We start from the raw sequence: 23,025 nt of genomic DNA, 5'->3' as shown, positions 1-23,025 counted from the left end.
CTCCCACCAAATTCCCCTTTGTCCTCAATCTTCAAACACAATTGCCTTCTCTCAGTCTTTCATTCTTTCCAGGCTCCCTCTTGCCACCGAACCTCTGCACCTGCAACTTCCCACTGCTCTTCCTCCCTTTGTTGCCTAGACCCATCTACATGTCCTTTCATCCTTAGCTCAAACGTCACTTCCCCAGGGAAGCCCTCCTGATTTCTCACAAGAGAGAAAAATCCAACTTTTATAAGTTCTGGTGTCCCCATGAACCTCTTCTCTTTTGCATTGTCACAGACGGTCTTGTTTGTTTGTATGACTATTTGATTGGTGGTGGGGTTTATATCTTCATGGGCCTTCATACCTTGTTGCCTATTGCCTACAGGCCCCCCTCACCTATTGCCACGTGGGCCTCTCATGACATAGCAGGTGGCTTCATCAGAGTAAAAGAATGAGAGCTCAGGAAAGGATGAGCAAGATGAAGTTACTGTCATTTATAACCTAATCTCTGAGATGACATAAACACTTTTGCTGTATTCTATTAGTTAGAAATGAATCACTAGGCCCTGCACACCCTCAAGGGAAGTCATTTGTGAAGATGCTACCAAAATGCTTGATTAGAACTTTTCCTTTCTCATCTGGGAAAACAAATAAAGAGGGATTCTCTTGCTCTAGGAGAGAGAGAATATGACAGCAAGTGTGTAAACATCTGCATGACTTAATGCCAGCTACAGAGATCACAGAGAACTCCATGCTCCATTCCACCGTATAACTTCTATAGGGTATCTCATAGGGGTGGAGCACTTACTGTACCAGGTCTCCTGGTGACAATTCCAGACACCCACAGACGAAGGAGGAGCTGTCACTTGGCAATGGCCAAGAGGCCTCCTGGGGATCTTTCCATGCCAGAAAGGTAGCGGAGCATGATGGGTAAGTACCTGCTTTCCCCATGACTGGGCTTGACTCCCAGCTCAGCTATATACTAGTGATTGTCTTTGAGCTCTATTTATCCTATTTGTTTGTTTATTATGCAATCAAGTCACTTCACCTCCCTTTGCCTCAGTTACATCTTTCATAAAATGGGGTAATTGTAATAATTCCATTTTCATTAGGTAGTTGTAAGGGTTAACAGTGAGCTAATATATGTAAAGTGCTGAAATCAAAGTATATAATCATTGCCCCTTAGTTAAAGCTATTGTCCTGGTTACTATTGCTGCATAACAATTTACTCCAAAACTTTGGACCTTAAAACAACCATTTAATTATACTCATGGAATGTGTGGGTCATAAATCCAGCCTGGGAACAGTAGAGATGGCTTGTCTCTGCTCTATATCAAGCATGTCAAACTCAAAGGTTAACATGGGCCAAATAAATGAGGCATGTGGCTGGCGGGCTGCGAGTTTGACATGCTTGCTCTCCATGATCCTGGACCTCAGCCGGAAAGATTTGACACTGGGAGCTGGAATCATCGGACGGCTCCTTCTGGAGCCAGTGCTGGGATGACTCAAAGGCGTGGACCACCCACTAAGGCATGCCCACGTGGCCTCTCTCTGCACCTGGGACTTCCTCACAGCATGGCAGCCTCAGGGTAGTGGGACTTCCTAGAGGTGTGGGGCTCCAGGCGCCAGTGTCCCCCTGACTCAGCCTCAGAAGTCACACAGTGCTACTCTGTGCACTGGTTGAAGCTGTCACAATCCCACTTTGATCTCAAGGAAGGAAACAAAGAATTTTGGAGCCATGTTTTCAAACTGCCCCAACTATTACTATTTTCAGAAGTGTACAGGGCCCCCTGGCTCAGAAGGTCTTGTCAAATGCTGTCTTCTTTGCTGGATGCCCAATGTGTCTGTGGCAGACAGTCCATGCTGGGTGAGGGTATGTGACACATGCCAACGAATGTGTCTGTGTATGAGCATAGGATGAGAAAAGCCTGTGACCATATATGTTTTTGCCTGAGAGTGAGAATTAGTGGGGGTATCCCCAGCCTGCCTCCTTTCCAGAACTCCAAACTCTTACATCGAACACCCTACCTATTTACACAGGGATGCTGAGTGAGCACCTTAAATGTCACACAGCCGAAACAGAACTGTAGACGTTCTTTCCTGCCCTAAGCTGCACCTTTCCAATCAGTAGGTCCTTATCAAGTCTATCTCCCATCTGCCCACTTTCTTCCATCCCCACTCCTATCACCTTAGTCCAAATCAACTCTACCTCTCACCCGCAGAAGCTCCCCTGTTTCCACCCTCTCTCCCTATAACCTACTAGAATGCCCCAATTATTTGTGTGTGTGTGTGTGTGTGTGTGTGTGTGTGTGTGTGTGTGTCACTTGGAATAAAATCCACATTTCCGACCCCGGGCTCGAATGATCTGGCCCTTAACAACCCCACTCTTGGGCCCCATCTCCCTCCACTCTCTCTATCACGTGCCATGCTCCAGACACTCTGGCTTCATTTTTGTTGTTCCTTATACTCCACAAGCTGTTTCTGCCCTGCCTGGAACCTGAGGTCTCAGCTCACATAACCCCTCTTCAGAACAGCCTTCCCAGACCCCCGAGCTAAAGCAGCCGCCTGTGCCTGCCTGCCCCATTACCCTAGTTTCATTCTCTACCCAGCCATGATCACCAGCTGGCATTTCTCTGGCTTGTTATTTACCGTTCTTCCTCCCCCACTGGAAAGCAAATTGCACAAGAACCAACAAATCTGTCCGTCTCGTTCTCCCAAGGCCTAGCACAGTGCCTGTGGTACTTGGGAGGTGTCCAAACCTGTGTCCAATGACTGGAGGATGAGTCCATGGGAGAGTGTCTGAGTGGCTGAAGTGGGTACGTGTGTGACCCCATCAGTGTAGAGGCGTGTGCGTGTGTGCGTGCGTGTGTGTGTGTGTGTGTGTACATGCTGGTGGCCAGACTAGTGTGGACTGCAGTGATTTCAAAGTCTTCTTCCTACAGGGGCTGGAGGGGGAGGGGAATGCATGTGGGGGCCCCAACAGGGATGACAGTGGGGAGCACCCTGGGGGGATGGTGAGAGGCATCCCTCCCTGGAGAACTGTGAGTAGTGGCCTCCAGCCAGGCGCAGGCGCCCCTCTGTCACGCCTCCAGACCCAGGGGGCCAGGGCTGGCCTACGTGGCAGCGGCGCTGGGGGCGGGCAGGCAGAGAGGGAGGGACGGAGGCGGGCCGGCCAGAAAGTTTGTGGGCCTGGCGGGACTCCGGGACTCCGGCCCAGGGATGCGCGCCTGGCCGCTCCGCGCCCGCAGCACGCTCGGGTGTCCCGCTCGCCATGGGTAAGTCGCGATCAGGAGCTGCCCACCGCAGAGTCCCCGCGACCGCATCTGTGCGCGCGCCCTCCGCCCTGGCTGGCACCCCTACCAGGGACCGCCCACTCGGTGGCGAGTCCCGCACTCCAGGCCCTGGCTGGGGCCTGGGAAGGGACCTGGGCGCACTTCCTTTCATGCTCCTTTCTGCCCTGGAAAAGTGACTTGAGAGTGCGCCTTACCTAACGCTGAGCGCTTACTCGGGGCCAGGCCTCCCTTGACCTGCTCAAGCCTTACAATTCCAGGCAAATGAAATTGTTCTGTTCTGAAAAAAAAAAAAAAAAAAAAAAAAATAGAGGCTCCACAAGGAGAAAATTCATTAATTAATTCACCGAACACCTCTGTTCGTCAGGCCTGAGGATGCTGCCCTGAGAATATAGACAAAACCTCTGCTCTGGAGATGATTCAACAGAGGGGAGACGGAGGAGATTAGAATGCAGGACTGTGTGTGGGAGTAAGGAATTTCCTTGTTGCTATGGGAGACCAAGGTTTTAATATTTTTCTCGGGATTCAGAGGCCTCAAAGGGTCACTCTGCCATCCATTCATCTACTGTGTGGCAGACATAGGTTTACAGGTAGGGGGCTAGTGGAACACATAAAATGAGGTGGTGTGATAGTGATGAGGGGGGGCAGGTTTTTAGGTAAGCAGGAAGGAGGGCCTCCTGGCGTAGGAGGCATTGGAGCTGAGCTATCGCTGATCTGAGAGAAGAGCTTCAAGGAGGAAGAAACAGCAAGTGCCAAGGCCCTGAGGGAGGAGTGAGCTGGAGTTGTCCAGGCCAGTGTGGCTGGAGCACACTGGGCAAGGGGAGAGCAGTAAAAGGGAGGTCAGAGAGGCAGGCAAGGGCTAGATTATGTGGAACTTTGTAGCCATAGTGAGAAGTTTGGATTATTATTATTCCAAATAACATGAGAAGCTGGAGAAGGATTTTAAACTCGGGTGGGACATGACCTGAGCTGTGTTTTAAAAACTCTCTCTGGGTTGTTCTGTGGAGACTCATAATAGGTAACACTGGCTGTCAGGTCGGTAGGCATATGAGGTGGGTATTACTATTACCCTCACTTATAGACGAGGAGGCTCAGAGAGGTTAAGCGAGCTGCACAAGGTCATACAGCAGTGAAGAGGAGAAGCTGGGATAGAACCCACACTCTGGTTCCAGCCTGCATTCCTAACCACTGTACCAGCCAGCCTCTGATGCACAGGGTGATGGTGACCAACTCCAGCTCTGGCTCCAGGGTCCTAATTTGGCAGCCAGGATTTGGTCTGTTCCTGTCCATGGCCACTTCTAGGCCCTGCACCTCACCAGATGCTCAAGAGCCAAGATCCTTTCTCTCTGGATTTCCTATATCTCCAGAGTTCGTTCGTTCATTCATTCATCCAATCAATCATCCACTTATTCAACAAGTATTTATTGAGGGCCTATTATATGCCACAAACTGCCCTCAGCATCAGAGAGACAGCTAAACAAGCAATTCCTGTTCCTTTGGGGCTGACCTTCTGGCAGGGGAGACCAATAAATATGTAAAAGATATCGTTATTTCCTATGGAGGTAAGTACCGGGGAGAAACACAAGCAGGGAAAGGGGATGCGAAGTGCTGGATGCCAGGGGGAGGCTGGTGTGGCCAGAGGAGCAGAGTGAGAGGAGGCAGATCTTGCAGGGCCTTGACGGTCACTGTAAGGACTTTGGCTGTTTTCGGAGAGAAGAGGGAGGGAGCCTTGGAGGGCTCTGAGCAGAATGACACGGTCCAACTTAGGCTTTCACAGGAGCCCTCTGGTAGCATTAGATGAGGTTCAAATGTCCCTGACACAGCCCTGGACTGCCACGTGGGGATACCACCCTGGTCCTCAACCCAGCCATTGGTTCTTTCAGCAGAAACCTCACTGAGCCCCTCTTGGGTGGTAGGCAGCGCTAGGGCCCTGGAGACACAGAGACAGTAAGTCTCTGTCCTGTCCTGTCTTGTCCAACTTAATAAGGAGGACACATCAATGACCTCGTGACATGGTATCAACAAATGAAGGGAGAACACAGAGTTGGTTCGAAGTGAAAAATGTGGCTTGGAAAGTTGAGGAAGACATACGGGAATTATACTAATGGCCCCGACTCCTTGGACACTGTCCTTCCTGTCTCTGGGACAGTCTCATTGCATCATGTTTTATGACATGGGATTTTCCTGAGAGCTTTCCTTCCTCTCCACCTCTGCCCCGTGTCCCTGCTCTCTCTCACACCCCATGTATCTCTGATTGGCCCTTCTTGCTTGAAGTCAGTTCGGCAAAGCTCTTAAATATGTAGGTTTTGGATTCAGATGGGTCAGCATTTGAGTCCTGATCCTGTTGCTTCTCGGCTGTGAGAACCCTCAGACCCTCAGTGTCTTCATCTGTAAAATGGGGATAACTGTAGCAGTGCCACCTAGCGTTGTTAGGAAGGTGAACTGAGAGAAGGCACCTAGGATTGCATAGAGGAGGTGCTCAGTAAAGAACACTGGTTATTATGACCATTTCATTTCACATTTATTTTTCCTTGTTCTCTTGCCACTGTGCCCAGAATCTGTTCTGATGCGTTTTCCAGCAAAACCTGTAGACAGTCAGCTTTGCCTGTGAGCCCTTTGGCCGGGCTCCCTGTCACCTCAAGAGGAACCTAGGACACAGCAAACAGATTCTGTGCTTTCATTGATTGCCTCACATGGCCTGGAAGACCTTCCTTTCTGGCAGTAAATTCTAAGAACTGAGGGAGGTGGGGCCAAGAGAGGTAACGATGAGGCAGGACCTGGGCAGCATAATCTCCCCCGGGTGTTTACTGATGGTCATGAACAGGTAGAACAAGGCCAGAGAGGGAAGGGTAGGAGTTATTTCCCTGGGGGAGGCGGGGGGGGGGGGGGGGCAGTGATCGGAAGAAGGGTTAGCAGAAAGCGGGGGATTTTTCCACCCATGAAACTCCTCTACCTGTACAAAAATTGTCTAACGGAGATGGGGAGAGGCAGAAATAAGAGAGACCAGAGTGAAATCATATTATGCCAAGGTTTTCGAATGGAGTGGTGAAGAGAATGGATTGTGGAGCCAGACGGCCTGGCTTTGATTCTAGGCACAGCTACTTACTGCTTTTGACCTTAGGCAAGTCATTTCACCTCTCTGATGATCAGTTTATTCATTCATAAATAATACAAAACCCCACCACCTAAAGTTGTGGTGAGAATCAAATGAGTTATTGTACTGAAGTGCTCAAAGCAGTGCTTTACATGCAATAACTCACTTGGTCCAGAGAAAACACTCAATAAATCTGGTTACAACATTATGAATGTTGTCAGGTCTGGATGGTTTGGCTCATGAAGGGCCTGGGATATTATGTGAAAGAGTTGGGACTTAGCATGGCGTGAGATACTGCTGGATTACTCTAGATCAGTGATGGCGAACCTATGACATGCGTGTCAGAGGTGACACGTGAACTCATTTTTTTTGGTTGATTTTTCTTTGTTAAATGGCATTTAAATATATAAAATAAATATCAAAAATATAAGTCTTTGTTTTACTATGGTTGCAAATATCAAAAAATTTCTATATGTGACACGGCACCAGAGTTAAGTTAGGGTTTTTCAAAATGCTGACACACCGAGCTCAAAAGGTTCGCCATCACTGCTCTAGATGCTTCCAGAAACATTTAAGTTTAAATATGTGGGTTAAAATTTCAGAGTAAACTGTATAACTGAACTGCCGATATGGTAGCCATTAGCCACATGTGGCTATTTTTACATGTAAATGAGTAAAAATTAAATAAAATGAAAATTCAGTTTCTTAATCCCATTAGTCACCTTTTAAGTGCTCAAGATCCACATGTGCTGGTGGCTACCAAAGACCATCCCTCTCCCCGTGCAAGCCTTCAAAGGCTTCCACCCACTGGCAGTGAAATTCATCATTGTCCTCATGACCTACACAGCTCCACATGCATGATCTACCCCTGTCTGCTTCTCCTACCTCATCCTCTCTCTCACTCACTTGCTGGGCTCCAGCCATGCTGGCCTCCTTGCTGATTAGCACAGTGATTAAAAGCCTGCACTCTCTAGCTACATCAGCTCTGCCGCTTACTTGCTGTGTGACTTTGAGAGAGTTTCTTAACTTCTCTGTGCCTTGGAGGAGGATGCTAATAATATTATGTTATAGGGTTGTTGTAAATGAGGAATTAAGTGAGTGAATACATGTAAAGCTCCTACAACAGGGTCTGGTGCTTAGTAAGTGCCATATAAGCACTAGCTATTAATATTAATAGTTATTGTTCAAACATACCAAAAATTGTCGTGCCTCAGGACCTTGGTTCTTCTTGTTCCTGCTGTCTAAAATGTCTTTCACCCAGGCTTTGTATGACTTTTACCCTCACTTCATTCGGATCTCTGTTCAAATTTTCCTTCAACAGAGAGGCCTTAGCTGACTACCCTATTTAAAATAGAAGTCCTCCATCACTCTCAGTTCCCTTCCCCTGCTTCTTTACGTGATACCTATTGCCACCTGAAGTTATAGCACAGATTTATTTGTTCATCATCTGCCTTTTTCTACTATTTCTAGTCCTAAGAATACAGCTTGGTGTGTTGTAGGTGCCAGATAAATAAGTTTTGAATGAATGGTTAAATGGATGGGTGTTGTAGGTGCCAGATAAATAAGTTTTGAATGAATGGTTGAATGGATGGGTTGGTGGGTGGATACATAAGGGATGGAATACACATACGGCTGGATGAATGGATATATTTGTGAATAGATGGATTAATAAATGAATGGATGTTTGGGTGAATTAAGGGGTATGTGAATGGATAAATGAATGGACGAATATGTGGTGGATAGAGTAGATGGATAAATGGAAGAGTGTATAATGAAGGGATGGGTTGATTGATCAATAAATAGATGTGTGAATGAATGAAAGAAGGAGTGGATGAGTGGATACATGGTTCAATAAATGGACAGATAGGTGAATGGATAGAGTAGTTGAAGAAGGGGTGGGTGGATGAAGGAAGGAGTGGATAGATGCATGGGTAGATGGATGGCTGGGTAAATGGAGGTAGTAGATGGATGGGTGGATGGATGGAGGGAGAGATGGGTGAAGGAAGAAGTGGGTGGATGGTGATAATGAGTGGTTGGATCAATGGATGATGCATGAATAAATGGATGGATGGTTGGATGGATGGATGGATGAGCTGGATGCAACTGTCAAATGGAGGAGTGGTTGAATGGATGGAGGCTCTAGCAAGGACCATTCTGAACTCAGCCCCTGTCACTTTTGTTTTCCAGGCCGCCCACCACCCCTCCTGCCCCTGTGTGCCTCTGTGTCTTTGCTGGGTGGCTTGACCTTTGGTTATGAACTGGCAGTCATATCGGGTGCCCTGCTGCCACTGCAGCTTGAATTTGGGCTCAGCTGCTTGGAGCAGGAGTTCCTGGTGGGCAGCCTGCTCCTGGGGGCTCTCCTCGCCTCTCTGGTAGGGGGCGTCCTCATTGATCGCTATGGCAGGAAACAAGCCATCCTGGGGAGCAACTTGGTGCTGTTGGCAGGCAGCCTGAGCCTGGGCCTGGCTGGCTCCCTGGCCTGGCTGGTCCTGGGCCGCTCAGCTGCTGGCTTTGCCATCTCCCTCTCCTCCATGGCCTGCTGTATCTACATGTCAGAGCTGGTGGGGCCACGGCAGCGGGGGGTGATGGTGTCCCTCTATGAGGCAGGCATCACTGTAGGCATCCTGCTCTCCTATGCACTCAACTACGCGCTGGCCACGGTCCCCCGGGGATGGAGGCATATGTTCGGCTGGGCTGCTGCACCTGCTCTCCTGCAGTCCCTCAGCCTCCTCATTCTTCCTGCGGGTACAGACGATGCTGCAGCCCACAGGGATCTCATCCCCCTCCAGGGAGGCGAGGGCACCGAGCTGGGCCTGGGGAGGCCAAGATACTCCTTTTTGGACCTCTTCAGGGAGCGGGATAACATGCGAGGCCGGACCACCGTGGGGCTGGGGCTGGTGCTTTTCCAGCAGCTAACAGGGCAGCCCAATGTGCTGTCCTATGCCTCCACCATCTTCCACTCAGTTGGCTTCCGTGGGGGATCCTCAGCCGTGTTGGCCTCAGTGGGGCTTGGCGTGGTAAAGGTGGCAGCTACCCTGACTGCTATGGGGCTAGTGGACCGAGCAGGCCGCAGGGCCCTATTACTAGCTGGCTGTGCCCTTATGGCCCTGTCCGTCAGTGGCATAGGCCTGGTCAGCTTCACTGTGCCCATGGACTCGGGCCCCAGCTGCCTGGCCATGCCCAATGCCACCAGGCCATTCAACCTCCCCGGAGAGTCTGACCTGCCAACGGGCTTCTCTTCACATCCACTGTCAACAACCAGCAAGAACCAAGAGAAGCCAGTCTTGCCAACTCCTGAGAAAACCAAGCATCATTCCAGAGCTGGGGGTCCTACAGCCCCTCCTGTGCCAGTTCTAAGCACCACCTCCGCAGCACCCCCTTCTCCTGCCCCAGAGCGTGCCCTGCTGCACTGGACCGCACTGGTCTGCATGATGGTGTTTGTGAGCGCCTTCTCCTTTGGATTTGGACCAGGTAGGTGGGAGCTGCTTGCAGGTGACTCTGGGCCTTCTACCCTTCCTAGTGGGAAGCTTGGGGACGGTGCCCTTCAGGGTCTTGGAGGGACACTAAAGGGGGCTTGACCATGAAGCCAGTGTGGCTTTAGCTTCAGGGCTCCTCGCTTATGTGCAGGCACTCCTGTTGAGGGCAAGCGCCTGCCTGCATGTTTGTAATATTGTTTACTTTAAAAAGCCCCCAAATCATTTAACCTAAAACCTGAATTTGCTCCTGGATAGCTCACTCAAAGAATTTGAAGGGAATTTAATGAATAGGGTGACCAACTATCCGGATTGCCCTGAAAGTCCCATGTCCCAGGCATCCACACCCTTGGTCCTGGGGAAAACAAGAGTGTAGGTCACTCTAAAGGGATTCTGGGATCTTACAGCCTGTGGGGGAAGCAGCCAGGGAGAGTCTGGTCTCAGTAGCCTACCCGGTTTGAATCACACTGATGGAAGGCTGCCTGCTGGACCTTGCGTGCCCGCCCAGCCCGGCCACAGCCTAGGAGCCCTCCCTGCTCTCCTGTCCTAGTGACCTGGCTGGTCCTCAGCGAGATCTACCCGGCAGAGATCCGAGGGAGGGCCTTCGCCTTCTGCAGCAGCTTCAACTGGGCCGCCAACCTCTTCATCAGCCTCTCCTTCCTCGACCTCATCGGTGAGTGCTCTCACCTCATTCCTCGGTCCAGTGCCTCTGGATCCAGGAGCAACCTCCTTATTGGTCTGGGTACAAATGATAGAAAATCCAAGGCAAACCAGTTTATGAACAAAAGGGAATGGTTTTTGTCTTGAATAATTGAAAAGAGGAGGGCAGTTGGCGTCAAGCACCAGAAGCGCCAACAAAGCTGTGGCCATCTTTCATCTCTTTCCACTCTGCCTCCCACACTGTGGGCTTCACCCTCAGGCAGGCGCTCCTGGTGGCCAAGGTGACCACCAGCGACTTCAAATCGGCAGCCCCAAGGAAAGAGAGCGTTTCTTTCCCAGTGGCTCCTCCCCAAGACCTAGCATTGCTTCTCATTGGCTCATCAAGATCACATGCCCATCCCTGAACCAATCACTGTGACTGGAGGGCTGTCTCCACCCCCTGGCTCCAGGTCTGGGTCACATACCCACCATGGAGCCAGGGGGCATGGACCGGAAGTTGGAGGGGAGTCTTCCCCAAAGGAAAATTGGTATCAGAAAAAGGGAGAGGCGAGGCTGGGAGACAAAGACAGCAGAGATCTGATTTGTGAGGCTTCTGCCTCATCCCAGGCACCACCAGTGTGTGGGCTGGCTTGATGGGTGACTCAGGAGTGGAGGCTGAAAGAGGAGAACTGAGGCACCCACTTTTCCTGGTCAACGGGGCATCTCTGATTAGTGTGGGGGAGGGGCACGAGCTCTGGGTGGGGACCTGAGTATAGGGCTCTGCTTTCCCCCCTCTCCACCAAGTGCAATCTCTTCTCTGTAGCCCAAAGTCCCCACTCTGTAGCGGGAGAGTTTTTAAATGTTTCCTGTTTGCTAGCAGCAGAACTATTCTTCAAATAAATCTTTGTGCACATGTTCCATGGAAGTGTCTGCGTCCAGAACCCTCAGACACGCCATAAAATCCTCCGAGCCCTGTGACAGGTGACAGTCCACACCAACACTGGCGAGAACTTGTCTGAGAGCAGAGGGTGTGGAGTGCAGCCTTTTCTTTTTGTTCTAAGCCAACTTGTACTGGCTCATGCCCGCCGGCTAGCAGGAAAGTCTTCTCAGATCTAGTTTGGGTGACATGTCTCTTCTCACCTAGTATTCAAACCCAGTCTAAGTGGGGGCGGGGTGGGTGGGAATTTTATGGGCACAGAACATGGAGGAAGGGTCTCTGAGATGCTCCTGGCCCAAGGTAGCCCTTGGTTGCCTGGGCCTTCATTGCGGGTCCCACATTCTTAGGGTTCAATGCTTTTCCCGCTTCCTGCAGCCAAGCGTTTCTTCCTCAAAGGCACAGCCACCCCCGGGGACCTGGGGGAAACATGGGTATCTCCCACCCCCAGTCTTAGGGAATCCAGACTTCTCCCGACTGCCTCCTCTTCAAACATTCCCTCAGGGGAATGAGTGAGTGGGTGAGAGAGTAGATGGAAGAATGGGAGGGGTTTATTAGGATTTGTCCTACCTTTATCATCCACATTCCCAGATGGGAAGTACGTCCTCCCTAAGTCCAGCCAGGCGGTGTGCAGGCGAGATCCCAGCCCTCTAGCTTCCCAGCCCAGCTCTCTCCCTGAGGATATGAGGATTAAGTGGAGACCAGGCTGGTCAGGGGAGGCGCCTTGGAGGAGGTTTGGCCATGGCTGGTAGAGGCGAGAATGGCAGCCAAAATATCATTTTCACTTTTGGCTCAACCCGGTCTCTTCCTTCACAGCCTCCTTTTTCTCTCTTGGGCTGATTGACTTCGAAGGAGTCAGGGTCATCCAAGGGGTCCTGGTCGCTGGCCCTGAGGCCCTGGCCTCCACCTGAGTTTCTAGGAAGAGGGAGAGGCAAGGATGCTAAGGTTTCTGTCTTCTCTCCCAGACCAATCAGAATGGGGCCAAACAGGCTGAAACTCAGTTCCCTGAATGCTCAGTTCACTGAATAACCAATCCATGAGTCACTAAGGATTCTTTTTCAGAGCCGAGCTTTGCCACGACTGCCTCCTGCAGCTCTTTCTTTGCTCAGGTGGAAAGTAGTCTCCCTCCGTTCACATTTTCTGATTGCGGGCACACTCCACCTGTGAGTGGTTTAGATGTGAGTGAGTGGGCTGCCCCAGAAAGACAAGATGCCCTTGAGCAGCGTGTGTGGATCTGAGGCCTGCCTCTGCCGGCCTCTGGGACAATCAGTCCTACACCTGCTTTAAGGTACTTTTCTGACAGTTGTTGGTCATTCTGCAAATTGACCATCTGGAGAATCTTCTTTAGGTGAGCTGACTTTCAGTGCGTGACCTGGAGCCAGCCAGTTGGCTGTGCCCAGGCCCACACTCCCACCCCCGTTCCCAGGCACCATCGGCTTGTCCTGGACCTTCCTGCTGTACGGGCTGACCGCCGTCCTTGGCCTGGGCTTCATCTATTTATTTGTCCCTGAAACAAAAGGCCAGTCGTTGGCAGAGATAGACCAACAATTCCAGAGGAGACGGTAAGGGGGACAGGGCGGGCCCTGGGGAAGGGTCCCATGAGCCCGAGCACGTCCCTGCATTCTCACCTAGCTCAAGTCAAGACCTGAGCCGTCATCCTTTCCCTTTGCAAGAGAGTGTTTTTCCTTTCTTCTTGCCTCTCTTACTGGATGCTGTGCGTTTTGTCCTGACTTCCTACAGGAGCTGTTCTCCTTGAGTTGTTTGGAGTCTTCCTACAACAGAGTTTCATTTGCCTTTAAGCCCAGCTGACAGGAGTTGTTAAATCCTGTAACTGGGGAATGACAGGAGGTTAGAATGGAAGGGTAGTGTCCGGCTGGAGCCGGGGACTCAGGGGCACATGGCGGTGAGGGGAGACACAGGGAGACCAAGAGGAGTAGTTGGGTAATCCAGAAGATGGAAATGGATATTAAGACCGGAGGTAGGAAGGAACAGGTAGGATTGGGAGTGGCGATGGGGGTCCCAGGGGATGTTCCACTCCTGTCTCCTCCAGGAAGGCTCCCAGGCCCTGCCCCCTGACTCTGCTCACTCTCTGCTTGGCAGGTTCCCCCCGAGCTTTGGCCATAGGCAGAGCACGTCTGGCGTCCGGTACAGCCGAATCAAGGTCTCTGCGGCCTCCTGAGGAGCCCCTCTGCTTGGAAAACGCTGGGCCCATGGTTTTTGCCGATGAGATCCAACTTCCTGGTTGCCTGGGCTCCAGAGCACAAGTTCTAGGTGGTCCTTTGAGACTGACCACCACTCCAGAGGAGATCTTTTGTGCTGGGGTGAAAGGGATGAGAGTCTGAGAACCCGAAAGTCTTCATGTTCAGTCTCAGGCTCTGAGGGTTTCTGAGGAGCTGCCTTCTTGCCTCAGTTTCCCCACTGGCTCTGCACATCTCTACAGTACTTATAATGAGAACTTCTTCTGGAGTTTCCACTGTACCCTGGGCTTTCTCAGAGAATCTCTGGCAAGAAGCCTCTTCTGGTATCACCCCTCAATCCAGCTGAGGGTACCATAGTCTCTGCTCTTTTGTTTCATCTGGTTGGGACTTTTCAGTGAGGGGAAGGCCTGCTCTTTCGACTCTTAGATATCAGTTTTGTTCACCCCCCTAATTCTCTTCTCTGGAATATGTACCATTCACCAGCAACCCACACTGGTCAGCAAAAGGCTTGAGTTCTAGTCCCGAGTCTACTGGTGTCATTGCTATATGACCATGGGCCTCAGTTTCCCCCATTTGTACAGGCAGGGACCTGGACCAAGTGGTTCTTATCTCTTGGTCAGATCTCTTCTGACACCAATGAATGGGAATTCTAATAATACAACAGATATTCAACGTATGCCCTGCTCTCAAGTCGCTAGTCATCTCTCTGGAGGATATAAGTTTCATTAGGGAAAAAGGTCAACAGAAGTCCAGAATTAAGTGCCCTAAAATCCAAGAGCAGGGAACGAGGTCCCGGGCTATCCTCAGGACAGTGCTGGCTGCCCTTTCATACAGAAAGGAGATGGCTTTGGAGGCTTATAGACCTGGTTGTCACTGTTGCCTCTACCTCTTGGCAGCTGTTGACTTTGGGTGAGTAACAACTCCCTCAAGCTCAGTTTCCGCTTCTGCAGTAGGGGGGTGACTATGCCTCCGGGGTGTATTTAACTCCATCTGGTTCCATTCAGCTAATCAGGGAGTCGGGGGTGTCTGTTCACCTCAGTACCCATGCCCGCCCCTTTGGGACATTGTGAAGGGTTGTCCCCCAATGGGTGAGTCACATAGAGATTGAACAGGTAGTTCAGCCAGTGGTCCCTGAAGGAAGGGACTGGCCAGAGTTCCCGGATGCTGATAATGAAGAGCTAAAGGAGGTCCAGGGTGCTGGTGTCAGGCGAGATTTTGTCATCATGCCACTCACCTGGGGATGCTGGCACAGTCCCCATGGACTGATCCCTCAACTTTTCTTCTCTCCTTTCTACATATAGATGCTCCTCGACTTGTGATGGGGTTACAGCCCAATAAACCCATTGTGAAGCCAAAAATGCATTAGTATATACCTCACCTACTAAACATCGTAGCTTAGCATGGCCTGCCTTAAACATGCTCAGGACACCTGCACGAATTAGCCTACAGTTGGGCACAACCATCTAACAAAACACTGTCGGGGATCGGTTGTGTACCCTCGTGATGGAGTGGCGGCCTGGGAGCGGAGGCTCGCTGCCGCTGGCCAGCATCACAAGAGAGTATTGTACCGCGTATCTCTAGTCCAGGAAAATAGAAATTCACAGTTCAAAGTACGGATGCATATGGCTTTCACATCATCATAAAGTCAAAAAATCATAAGTTGAATCATCCTAAGTTGGGGGTGACGGTACTTCCCTTCTAGCCAGTGGGGTGCTGGAACTGGCTCCTACTGGCTCTGAGAGCAGACTGTTAAATTTTCAGGATTTTTGAAAGCTTGAAACACAGTTAAACACAGCCATTAAGAGAAATTAAATTACTGAAACTCGTAATTAAATAAATTGTATTAAAAACAAAGGAAATAAACACTAAAAACTCACACTTTCTTATTTTACCACATTTTACTACTATCTGTGCTCTGGAGGTTACATCTATTGTATCTTTTGAGGGACACGGGGGAGACCGGGCATTTCTTTCTGATCCCACCTCAGTGAAAACTGGCCATGGGGAGTGTGCTGGCACCACAGAGATGGGGGAACATTACAGATCAGGGCTTGATTTATTGTTTTGTTGATTTTCCAGCCTTAAGACCGTGACGGATAGAATGTGCAAATAAAACACTATGTCCACTGTGTCTATGGACAGTACATTGTGAGTGGCACAAAACATGGAGGAAATATTGTTTTGTGAGGTGAGCTGTTTATTCAGCTTAGCAAGCAAGTTGATGAAGGAGTTCTCAGGAACCTCTGCATTGTTTTACTTTCCTCTGACTCATCAAAGTCAACAGAAATCCCAACCAGCATTCGTGTTGGAACGCCACTTGTGAGCGTCCTGCTGAGCCGGATTGTCATCAGGTGATCATTTGTCGTCTAACTTTGTCCAGCCATGGCTCCATTGCAGTCATAGTTGTTTGTGCCTACAAGAGTTTGACAAAAAATAAAAACCATTCCATGAGAATTAATTGGCAATATGAAATTTACAACAAAGAGTATTTTCAAGAAAGTGTTTATATTATTTGTAAATTTTGCGCAACAAACACATCTTTCATCCCAGCAGAATTTACACGTGTGCATGCATACACACACACACACGCACACACACACACTCTTTCCCCTGGAGAGCAGTTGTTAAACACTTACTGGCACATCACTGCTAAAATCTGTCCTTGGCGCCCCTCCAGATCAAATTCTCTCTCCAGAGACTCCCAAACCTATCTCACTTCTCCTTTCCTGTCAGCCTAGGACAGTGGTCGGCAAACTGCGGCTCGAGAGCCCCATGCAGCTCTTTGGCCCCTTGATTGTGGCTCTTCCACAAAATACCACGTGCGGGCGTGCATGTACAGTGCGATTGAAACTTCGTGGCCCATGCGCAGAAGTCGGTATTTTGTGGAAGAGCCACACTCAAGGGGCCAAAGAGCCGCATGTGGCTCGCGAGCCGCAGTTTGCCAACCACTGGCCTAGGAGAAATGCATTTCTAGTCGTAGGGTGGATTCTCCTCTCTTTTGGCCAAGGTATAAACTCATAGACCACGCGGGAAACGTCAGAGTGAGCCTGTTGTGTTAGGCAGCAGGGAGTAGTGAGGTCTGTGGAAGTGCCTCCGTTTCATCATCTATAAAATGGGGCACTTACCAACCCTACCTCAAAGGTTTGAGGACAATTAATGGAGATATCAGATGGAGAAACCACTTTCCGAGCTGTAAAGGGCAGTGCACCCACAGAGAGTGGGTATCCTCCAGAACTTCCCCCCAGAACTAGGCAGGGCTCCCCCCACCCAAGGGCTGCCCCCACTCTGACCCAGGGCCAGACTCAGTTTCCATATTTGTTCATTTTGCTTCCAGCGCAAATATTTTTTCATTTGTGGCATAGGAGGAGGGTGGAATTTTGACATGAGGCAAAAAAAATGTTCAGAGCCACACTCTGAAAGTGTTTCCAGACCCCCACATGCTGGGTCCTGTCCAGGGTAGAAAAGAATTCTCATGGGTGGGTTGGTACATGGGCTTGGAGTTTTTCCTCCTCATGAAATTTGAAGTGGAAAAGCTGACATTCTGCTTTTAATTGATCCTCGCAAGATCCGAAAAGTTCCCAAGTAGATTGTTCTGTTGAAAGCTTCATATTCTAAATGAAATTAAATAACTAAATCAAATTTAGTGTTTTTTAAAATTGTTTTATGTAATGAGATGAATGGCAGCACACAAAATATCAGACACATTTCGGGATTATTATCTCATCTACTGAGCTCTACCTTGTATTAAAATTGTCTTGAAGCATTTGTTGACTCATATTTAGGTCCTCCTAAGTTATCTGCCTAACATAGTCTCTCACTGTTTGTTTGCATTCTTTATTTTCTGTGACAACATTTGAGAATCTTTAATGCTTGTTATTGCACATAAAGTCAATAGTTCTCTCTCTCTCTCTCTCTCTCTCTCTCTGTGTGTGTGTGTGGTTGTGTGTGTGGTTGTGTGTTCCCACTGCATTTGGCACTGCAGAGTTGCTAAATTCTTCCAGATCTGGAGTCTGATGCCATCCCAACTCTCCCGATTTGACAAGCTGGGTCGCTGGTTCCAGAGGTGTGATCCCAAAAGCTCTCTCTGCAGCATGTCATTCTTGCAATAATAAATTTACATTTACTTTAAAGCTGGTCGATACAAGTTAAATATGTAAAGCAATCATGAGATTGTTCTAAACCTCCAAGTTCCTGCAGAAGGTGAATGACGTGCCTTGTGTATTTCATTCATGGGACGGGTAGACACCTCACTGATTATAGAACCGCTGGTGACACGTGGGTGGGCAGCTGTCCCTTTGACTTTCCAAAAGCCAAAGCGAAGCCTAGCACCAAATGGCCATGTTGCCTCACTGCCACAGCCAACACCAATCTTGGACGTACGTGAGTTTTCTACTCTGAATGGCTATTCAACAAGATATTAACAATGTTTATCTATAAGTAGTGGAATAAAAAGGAATTTCAATTTGGTTGGTTATGTTTTTCTGGATTGTCAGAAATTTCAGTGATTAATATAAAATTTGTAATACAATTTTAAAAGAACCTCAATAAAAATTACTACAAACCATAAAGATCAGAGTGAGGCTGTGGTACATTTGCTTATTATTCAGTAACTATGTGCTCCCTCCCCACTCTCCACAGAGTGTACTTTGCGGCCTCATGATGTCGTTCTTGTCTATGAATATAAATCAAGCTGGTTAGAAAAAAAAGATAGATATTTGGACAGATAGATATTTTCACGTCATTGAGATCTTACTGTATGTAAAACATGGAGGCATTTACCCTTTTATATTATCAAGCATTTCACAGGAAGCTTACTTCATGTACATGTTGCCCTTGCCAATGCTGAGCATGGTAGCAGAGATTTCTCCCAGTGTCTGGCTTTTCCTCACTCTGTGTAGAAAATGGAATTATGTGCTTACCAAGTCAACATTCGTTTTCCTGGCAAAGACTGAATCTGCCAGTGGAAACAGAGTGTTTTCATTCCCTTTCTCTCTCTCTCTCTCTCTCTCTCTCTCTCTCTCTCTTTCTTTCTTTCTTCCTCCCTCTCCTCCTGTGCTTTTCTGGTTTCTCTGTGTGCATTCACCCCCCACCCCCGAATTTGGAAACTGTGAAGTTCCTAAGTTCTTCCAGATCTGGGGTCCAATGCCATCCTACACCGCTGGATTTGACGGGGCGGGGGCCGGTGGTTACTGAGACATGATCCATAAAGCTCTCTTTGAGAACATCTCTCAGTCAGATGTCAAATCATGAGATGGGAGGTGGCAGCCACACTGCATCTGGGCGCCAGGGTCGGCCGCCTTCTCCCTGGAGTGTGTCTGCACCGTGCTGGGCCCAAAATAAAGTCCATTATATCCTTGACAGTTCTTCAACTGTCGTGCAACCAGATCAGAAGTTCTTGGCAGGAGCTATAAGATTTTAGCTCCAAATAAACTCTGCATTGCTCTCTTCCCACCATCTTCAAATGGCCATAGTAACTACCCTACTCCACCGTGGGTTACTTTTTGAAGACAATTACAATGCAGCCGGCCCTCGTGTTAGCACCTGGGATTGCCATCCTTTAGGCTCACCCTCCCTGTCACCTGATCAGAAGCCTCAAGGTGGGAAACCAAGAACTACCCCCACCTGCCACCGCTGTATCTTTGAGCCTGCCTGTGGGGCTGGACCTTCCGGACATCCAAGGATGGAAGCCAGAGGTGCAGTCAGTCCTCAGCTCTTTCCCCCCAACCGCCCATCAAACACACGGTGGATAGTTCTTTATCTGGCTCCGCGTGAGCTCCTGGGTAGTTCCCACAGCCTGTCTGCTCACTCTTGGAGAATGATAAAAGACAATATGACGACGAGAACAATAAAATGCCTTCCAGTCACTTCCAAGTGTAAAACGGTCTAAGTTCAGTAATGAAAATGTTAAGTCATGTCACAAATTCAAACGTCATTCATGTTACACCTTTCTCCTCCCCCACTCTTACTTCCTCGCCCTCCCCTCCCCCACCACCTAACTCTCAACAGGTAAGGGGCATGAAGGCCTTACACACTGGGCTGTTAGGATGTGGCATCGTGCTTTCTAGGCTTAGTGGGTGTTTGCACCTCTTTCTTCTCTTAGGGTGTGTCTGTGTGTCTGTGGGGAGCGGGGTGTGGGAGGGGAGCCGTTCTTGGCAAGTCCCTCCCTGGGAACCTCTGAATGTACTTCCTCAGACTCCAGTGATGTGTCTCCTCTGGCTGGCCACTTGCAATTTTGCCCGCAGATCCTTGGCATCTCCACACGATGCCTCACATTTCCAGGTCGTCCTCCCACTGGGAATTCCAGGCCATCCCCGGCCAGCTGCCTCTGTGGGATTCAGATCCAGTCCCTGGACAATTTGCACCTTTGACCAACTCTGGAGCCACTATCTGACGCCCCTGGTAATAACCCCTCATCGTGCAAAGGCTGAGCAGCCGTAACCTCCAACTTCTGCTCGGCCTGGAGGATATTCTCCTCGGGGACTCGCCCCTTCTCCGGGCTGGACAATGACCAAAGCTAAGCCAATCAGAGCCAAGGATGCTGCATCCTGGGAAACATTTTTAAATATCATCGGAGAGACTGTCTTTTTTTTTTCTAACTGGTTGCTGAGGGACTAGGATGTGCGCCTGGAGCTGTGCCTGCCCTTACGCTACCAGCAAGGAGAGCCTGGTTGAGGACGAGGCCAAGACAAGGCAGCGTGAGGACAGGGAGGGAAATAGATTCCCGACATCCCATGAGCACCTCCTGTCCAAAGGCAGACTCACCCGTGAACATCTTCGATATGTGAGTCAATACATTTATTTTTCTTTTAAGCCAGTTCATGCTATTTTTTTCTTTCACTAGCAATCCAGGGACCTGGCTGATACAGAAAGAGGAGGAGTCACAGGCCAGGAGGAGAAATGATTAAGCATGTAACCCGAGGCAAGCCTGGTCTTAAATGTCCCCTTAGCATAGCTCCCATCCGGAGTTTCATCCATTCCTCCCTTCAACAAACGGTTCTGAAGCACCTTGTTTTCTCCGGCAGCCTTGAAGTAACTGTTATTATCCAGGCTTCATAGGTAAGAAAACCAGGCTCAGCGAGGACACGGCACCTGCCCACTGTCACACACACCGGATAGCAGAGCTGGGTCTCACCCCCGCGGCGCCTGTCCCCCAAGCCCTGGTGCTCCCCTCCGGCCGCAGCACCTGCTTGGAGAGGAGCCGCTGTTACAGCCAATGCCTGGCCGCTGGTTGGATCGCATTCCCGGAACGAGCTCCTGGAACAGCCGGGCACAGACCGCCATTCCCAGGGGACGACGGGCCTGCCAGGGACGGGTGGGCGGCAGCCTCTCTACCTCCTCGAAAACCTTCAAGTCACGTCCGTGTGGCCCCAGGAGCCTGATCCGTCCTGCAGTCTCTTGTGGGACTTATACTTTGCCTCCAGAAGGGGCTCCGCCATAGTTTATTGAGTAAAAGACAGCGGGGGAAATGTTTGCCACGGCAGCGCCGCGCCAGGGCTGCGATTTGAAGTGCCACGTCTCATCCCCTGGAAAGGACTGCGTACACCTGCAATGCTACACCTGAGGGTTTAGCCCACAGACCCATGCCAGGACCTCAGCGCAAGATTGGGCGGGTTGGGCACTGCCCAGCATTGGGAGGCACCTTTCGCATCCTGGGGATGCGGTGAGAGGTAGATAACTTTCCAATGTCTACCTTTGTGTGCTGTGTGATTTTTTTTTCTTTTTAACATAGTCCAATAGAACTTCTTCCAAAGAAAACCTTTCACGTGTTTACATTTCTTAATACATTGCTGGGCACATCAGCGCTCAATACGCAGGAACAGCCACTGTTACCACTGTTGCTAGCTTTAAAGTGCTGTTTTGAAACTCCTACAATGTTGTTACACCAGAGAGACACAGGGGGGTGCACCAGGCACCTATAAAAAGTGTTTTCCCAGCAGCAGCCCTCTGAGGCTGTCGTTTTGAGGATACCAGGGCAGAGGGGGAAATATTGGGGGTCCTTTATGAGTGACAGGGGCAAAACTTGGCTCCATCTTGGTCAGTTGGCCAACCTTTTCAATGAGATATCAGGCTCGTTTCCTGCGCGTTTCCCTAATGGAAATCAGGGTGACTCCATTCTGACTCCTATCTTTGGATGTAGTCAGAATGGAAAAAAATATCCTCAGGTAAAGATTGACAGAAAATAAAAAAAAAATAAAAAAAAAATGCACCCAGAATGAGGCCACTTCTCATCACCTCCATCACTGGAACCCTGGTGTGGGCTGGCATCCTTTCCCACCTGCACTGTCAGTGACCTCCTCGCTGGTCCCTACCTCCACCCTCATCCCTGACCGTCTATGGTTCACACACAGCCAGAGGGATCCTGGCAAAACCAAGGTTGACCACAACCCTCCTCCGCTCAGGACCCCCACCGTCCCCTCCTCACTCCGAGTAAGAGCTGAAATCTTACAGTGGCATCAAGGCTCCTGGAGAGCTGGCTTCTCGGTACCTTCCGACCTCCGCTCACTCCGCACTCCATACAACCACTTTGGCCTCCTTGCTGTTCCTCAGACACACCCCACAAGCTCCCGCCTTCTGCCCAGAACCATCTCCCCCAGATATTCATGAGGCTCCCTCCCTTAGCTCCTTCCAGTCTCTGCAAAACAGTCACCTCCTCAGTGAGGCTCACCATGATTGCTCACATAGTAATCACCCCCATCCAGCCACTTCTGTCCCCCTTCCACTGCCTCCTGCTGCCCAGGCCTCACCTGACTAAGCAGGTATTTGTTTCTCTATTTGTGTATTTTCTGCTTCTCTCTGTTAGAAAGTAATCTCCATGACAGCAGGGTCCATGTCTGTTTTTAAATCCACAGACAGTAAAATGCACTTTCTGTGGCACAGCTCTGCAGATGTGATGAGCGCAGAGTTGTGTAACCAGCACCACAGTCAAGATACAGGACAGCTCCACCACCTCCAACAATGTCTTTGAGCTGCCCCTTGCCAGCCTGTCCTCCCCCTGCCCGTTGGCAACCACGGATCTGCTCTGTGCCCGTGAAGTTGTGCCTTTTAAAGAACATCATAGAAGCGAAGTATATGGCAGCTGGCCTTCTGAGGCTGGCTTCTTTCGTTCAGCAGAGTGCTTTTGCGACCCATCCGTGTCGCAGCATCTGTCCTCAGTTCATTTCCTTCTGCTGCCGAGTTCCCGTCCAGCGGGTGGATGTACCGCCGTTTGTTTATCCACTCCCAGGGAGGGGCAGCTGGGCTGTTCCCAGTGTCGGGTGATTATGAATGAGCTGCTCTAAACTTTCATGTCCTGCTTTTTGCATGAACAGAGGTTTTCCTTTCTCGAGGTTAAACGCCCAGGAGTGGGATGGCTGGGTCGTATGGTAAGTATGTGTTTAACTTTATGTGGAAACTTCCAGATTGTTTTCCAGAGTGG

At 49.8% G+C, this 23,025-nt stretch overlaps 1 protein-coding gene across 2 annotated transcripts; it reads left to right on the top strand.

Annotated features, from left to right (window-relative positions):
- The first annotated feature begins 3,188 nt into the window (after positions 1-3,188).
- On the top strand, positions 3,189-18,155 carry SLC2A10 (solute carrier family 2 member 10). 2 transcript variants are annotated; one of them, XM_070420806.1, is made up of 5 exons: positions 3,189-3,257; positions 8,554-9,837; positions 10,390-10,512; positions 12,839-12,974; positions 13,513-18,155. In XM_070420806.1, the coding sequence occupies exons 1-5, from the start codon at positions 3,254-3,256 to the stop codon at positions 13,589-13,591; spliced, it is 1,626 nt and encodes a 541-aa protein (XP_070276907.1). In that variant the 5' UTR covers positions 3,189-3,253; the 3' UTR covers positions 13,592-18,155. The 2 variants fall into 2 exon arrangements, with proteins under 2 accessions (XP_070276907.1, XP_070276906.1); XM_070420805.1 differs by lacking the exon at positions 3,189-3,257 and having other exon boundaries at positions 8,314-9,837.
- Positions 18,156-23,025: the final 4,870 nt, after the last annotated feature.

Source organism: Myotis yumanensis, unplaced genomic scaffold (assembly GCF_028538775.1).
Source record: "Myotis yumanensis isolate MYYU_CA2020_CCGP unplaced genomic scaffold, mMyoYum1.0.hap1 SCAF_7, whole genome shotgun sequence".
NCBI classification, from domain to species: Eukaryota; Metazoa; Chordata; class Mammalia; order Chiroptera; family Vespertilionidae; genus Myotis; species Myotis yumanensis.
The sequence above is the reverse complement of the archived record's forward strand: the minus strand, read 5'-3'. Positions and strand labels throughout refer to the sequence as shown.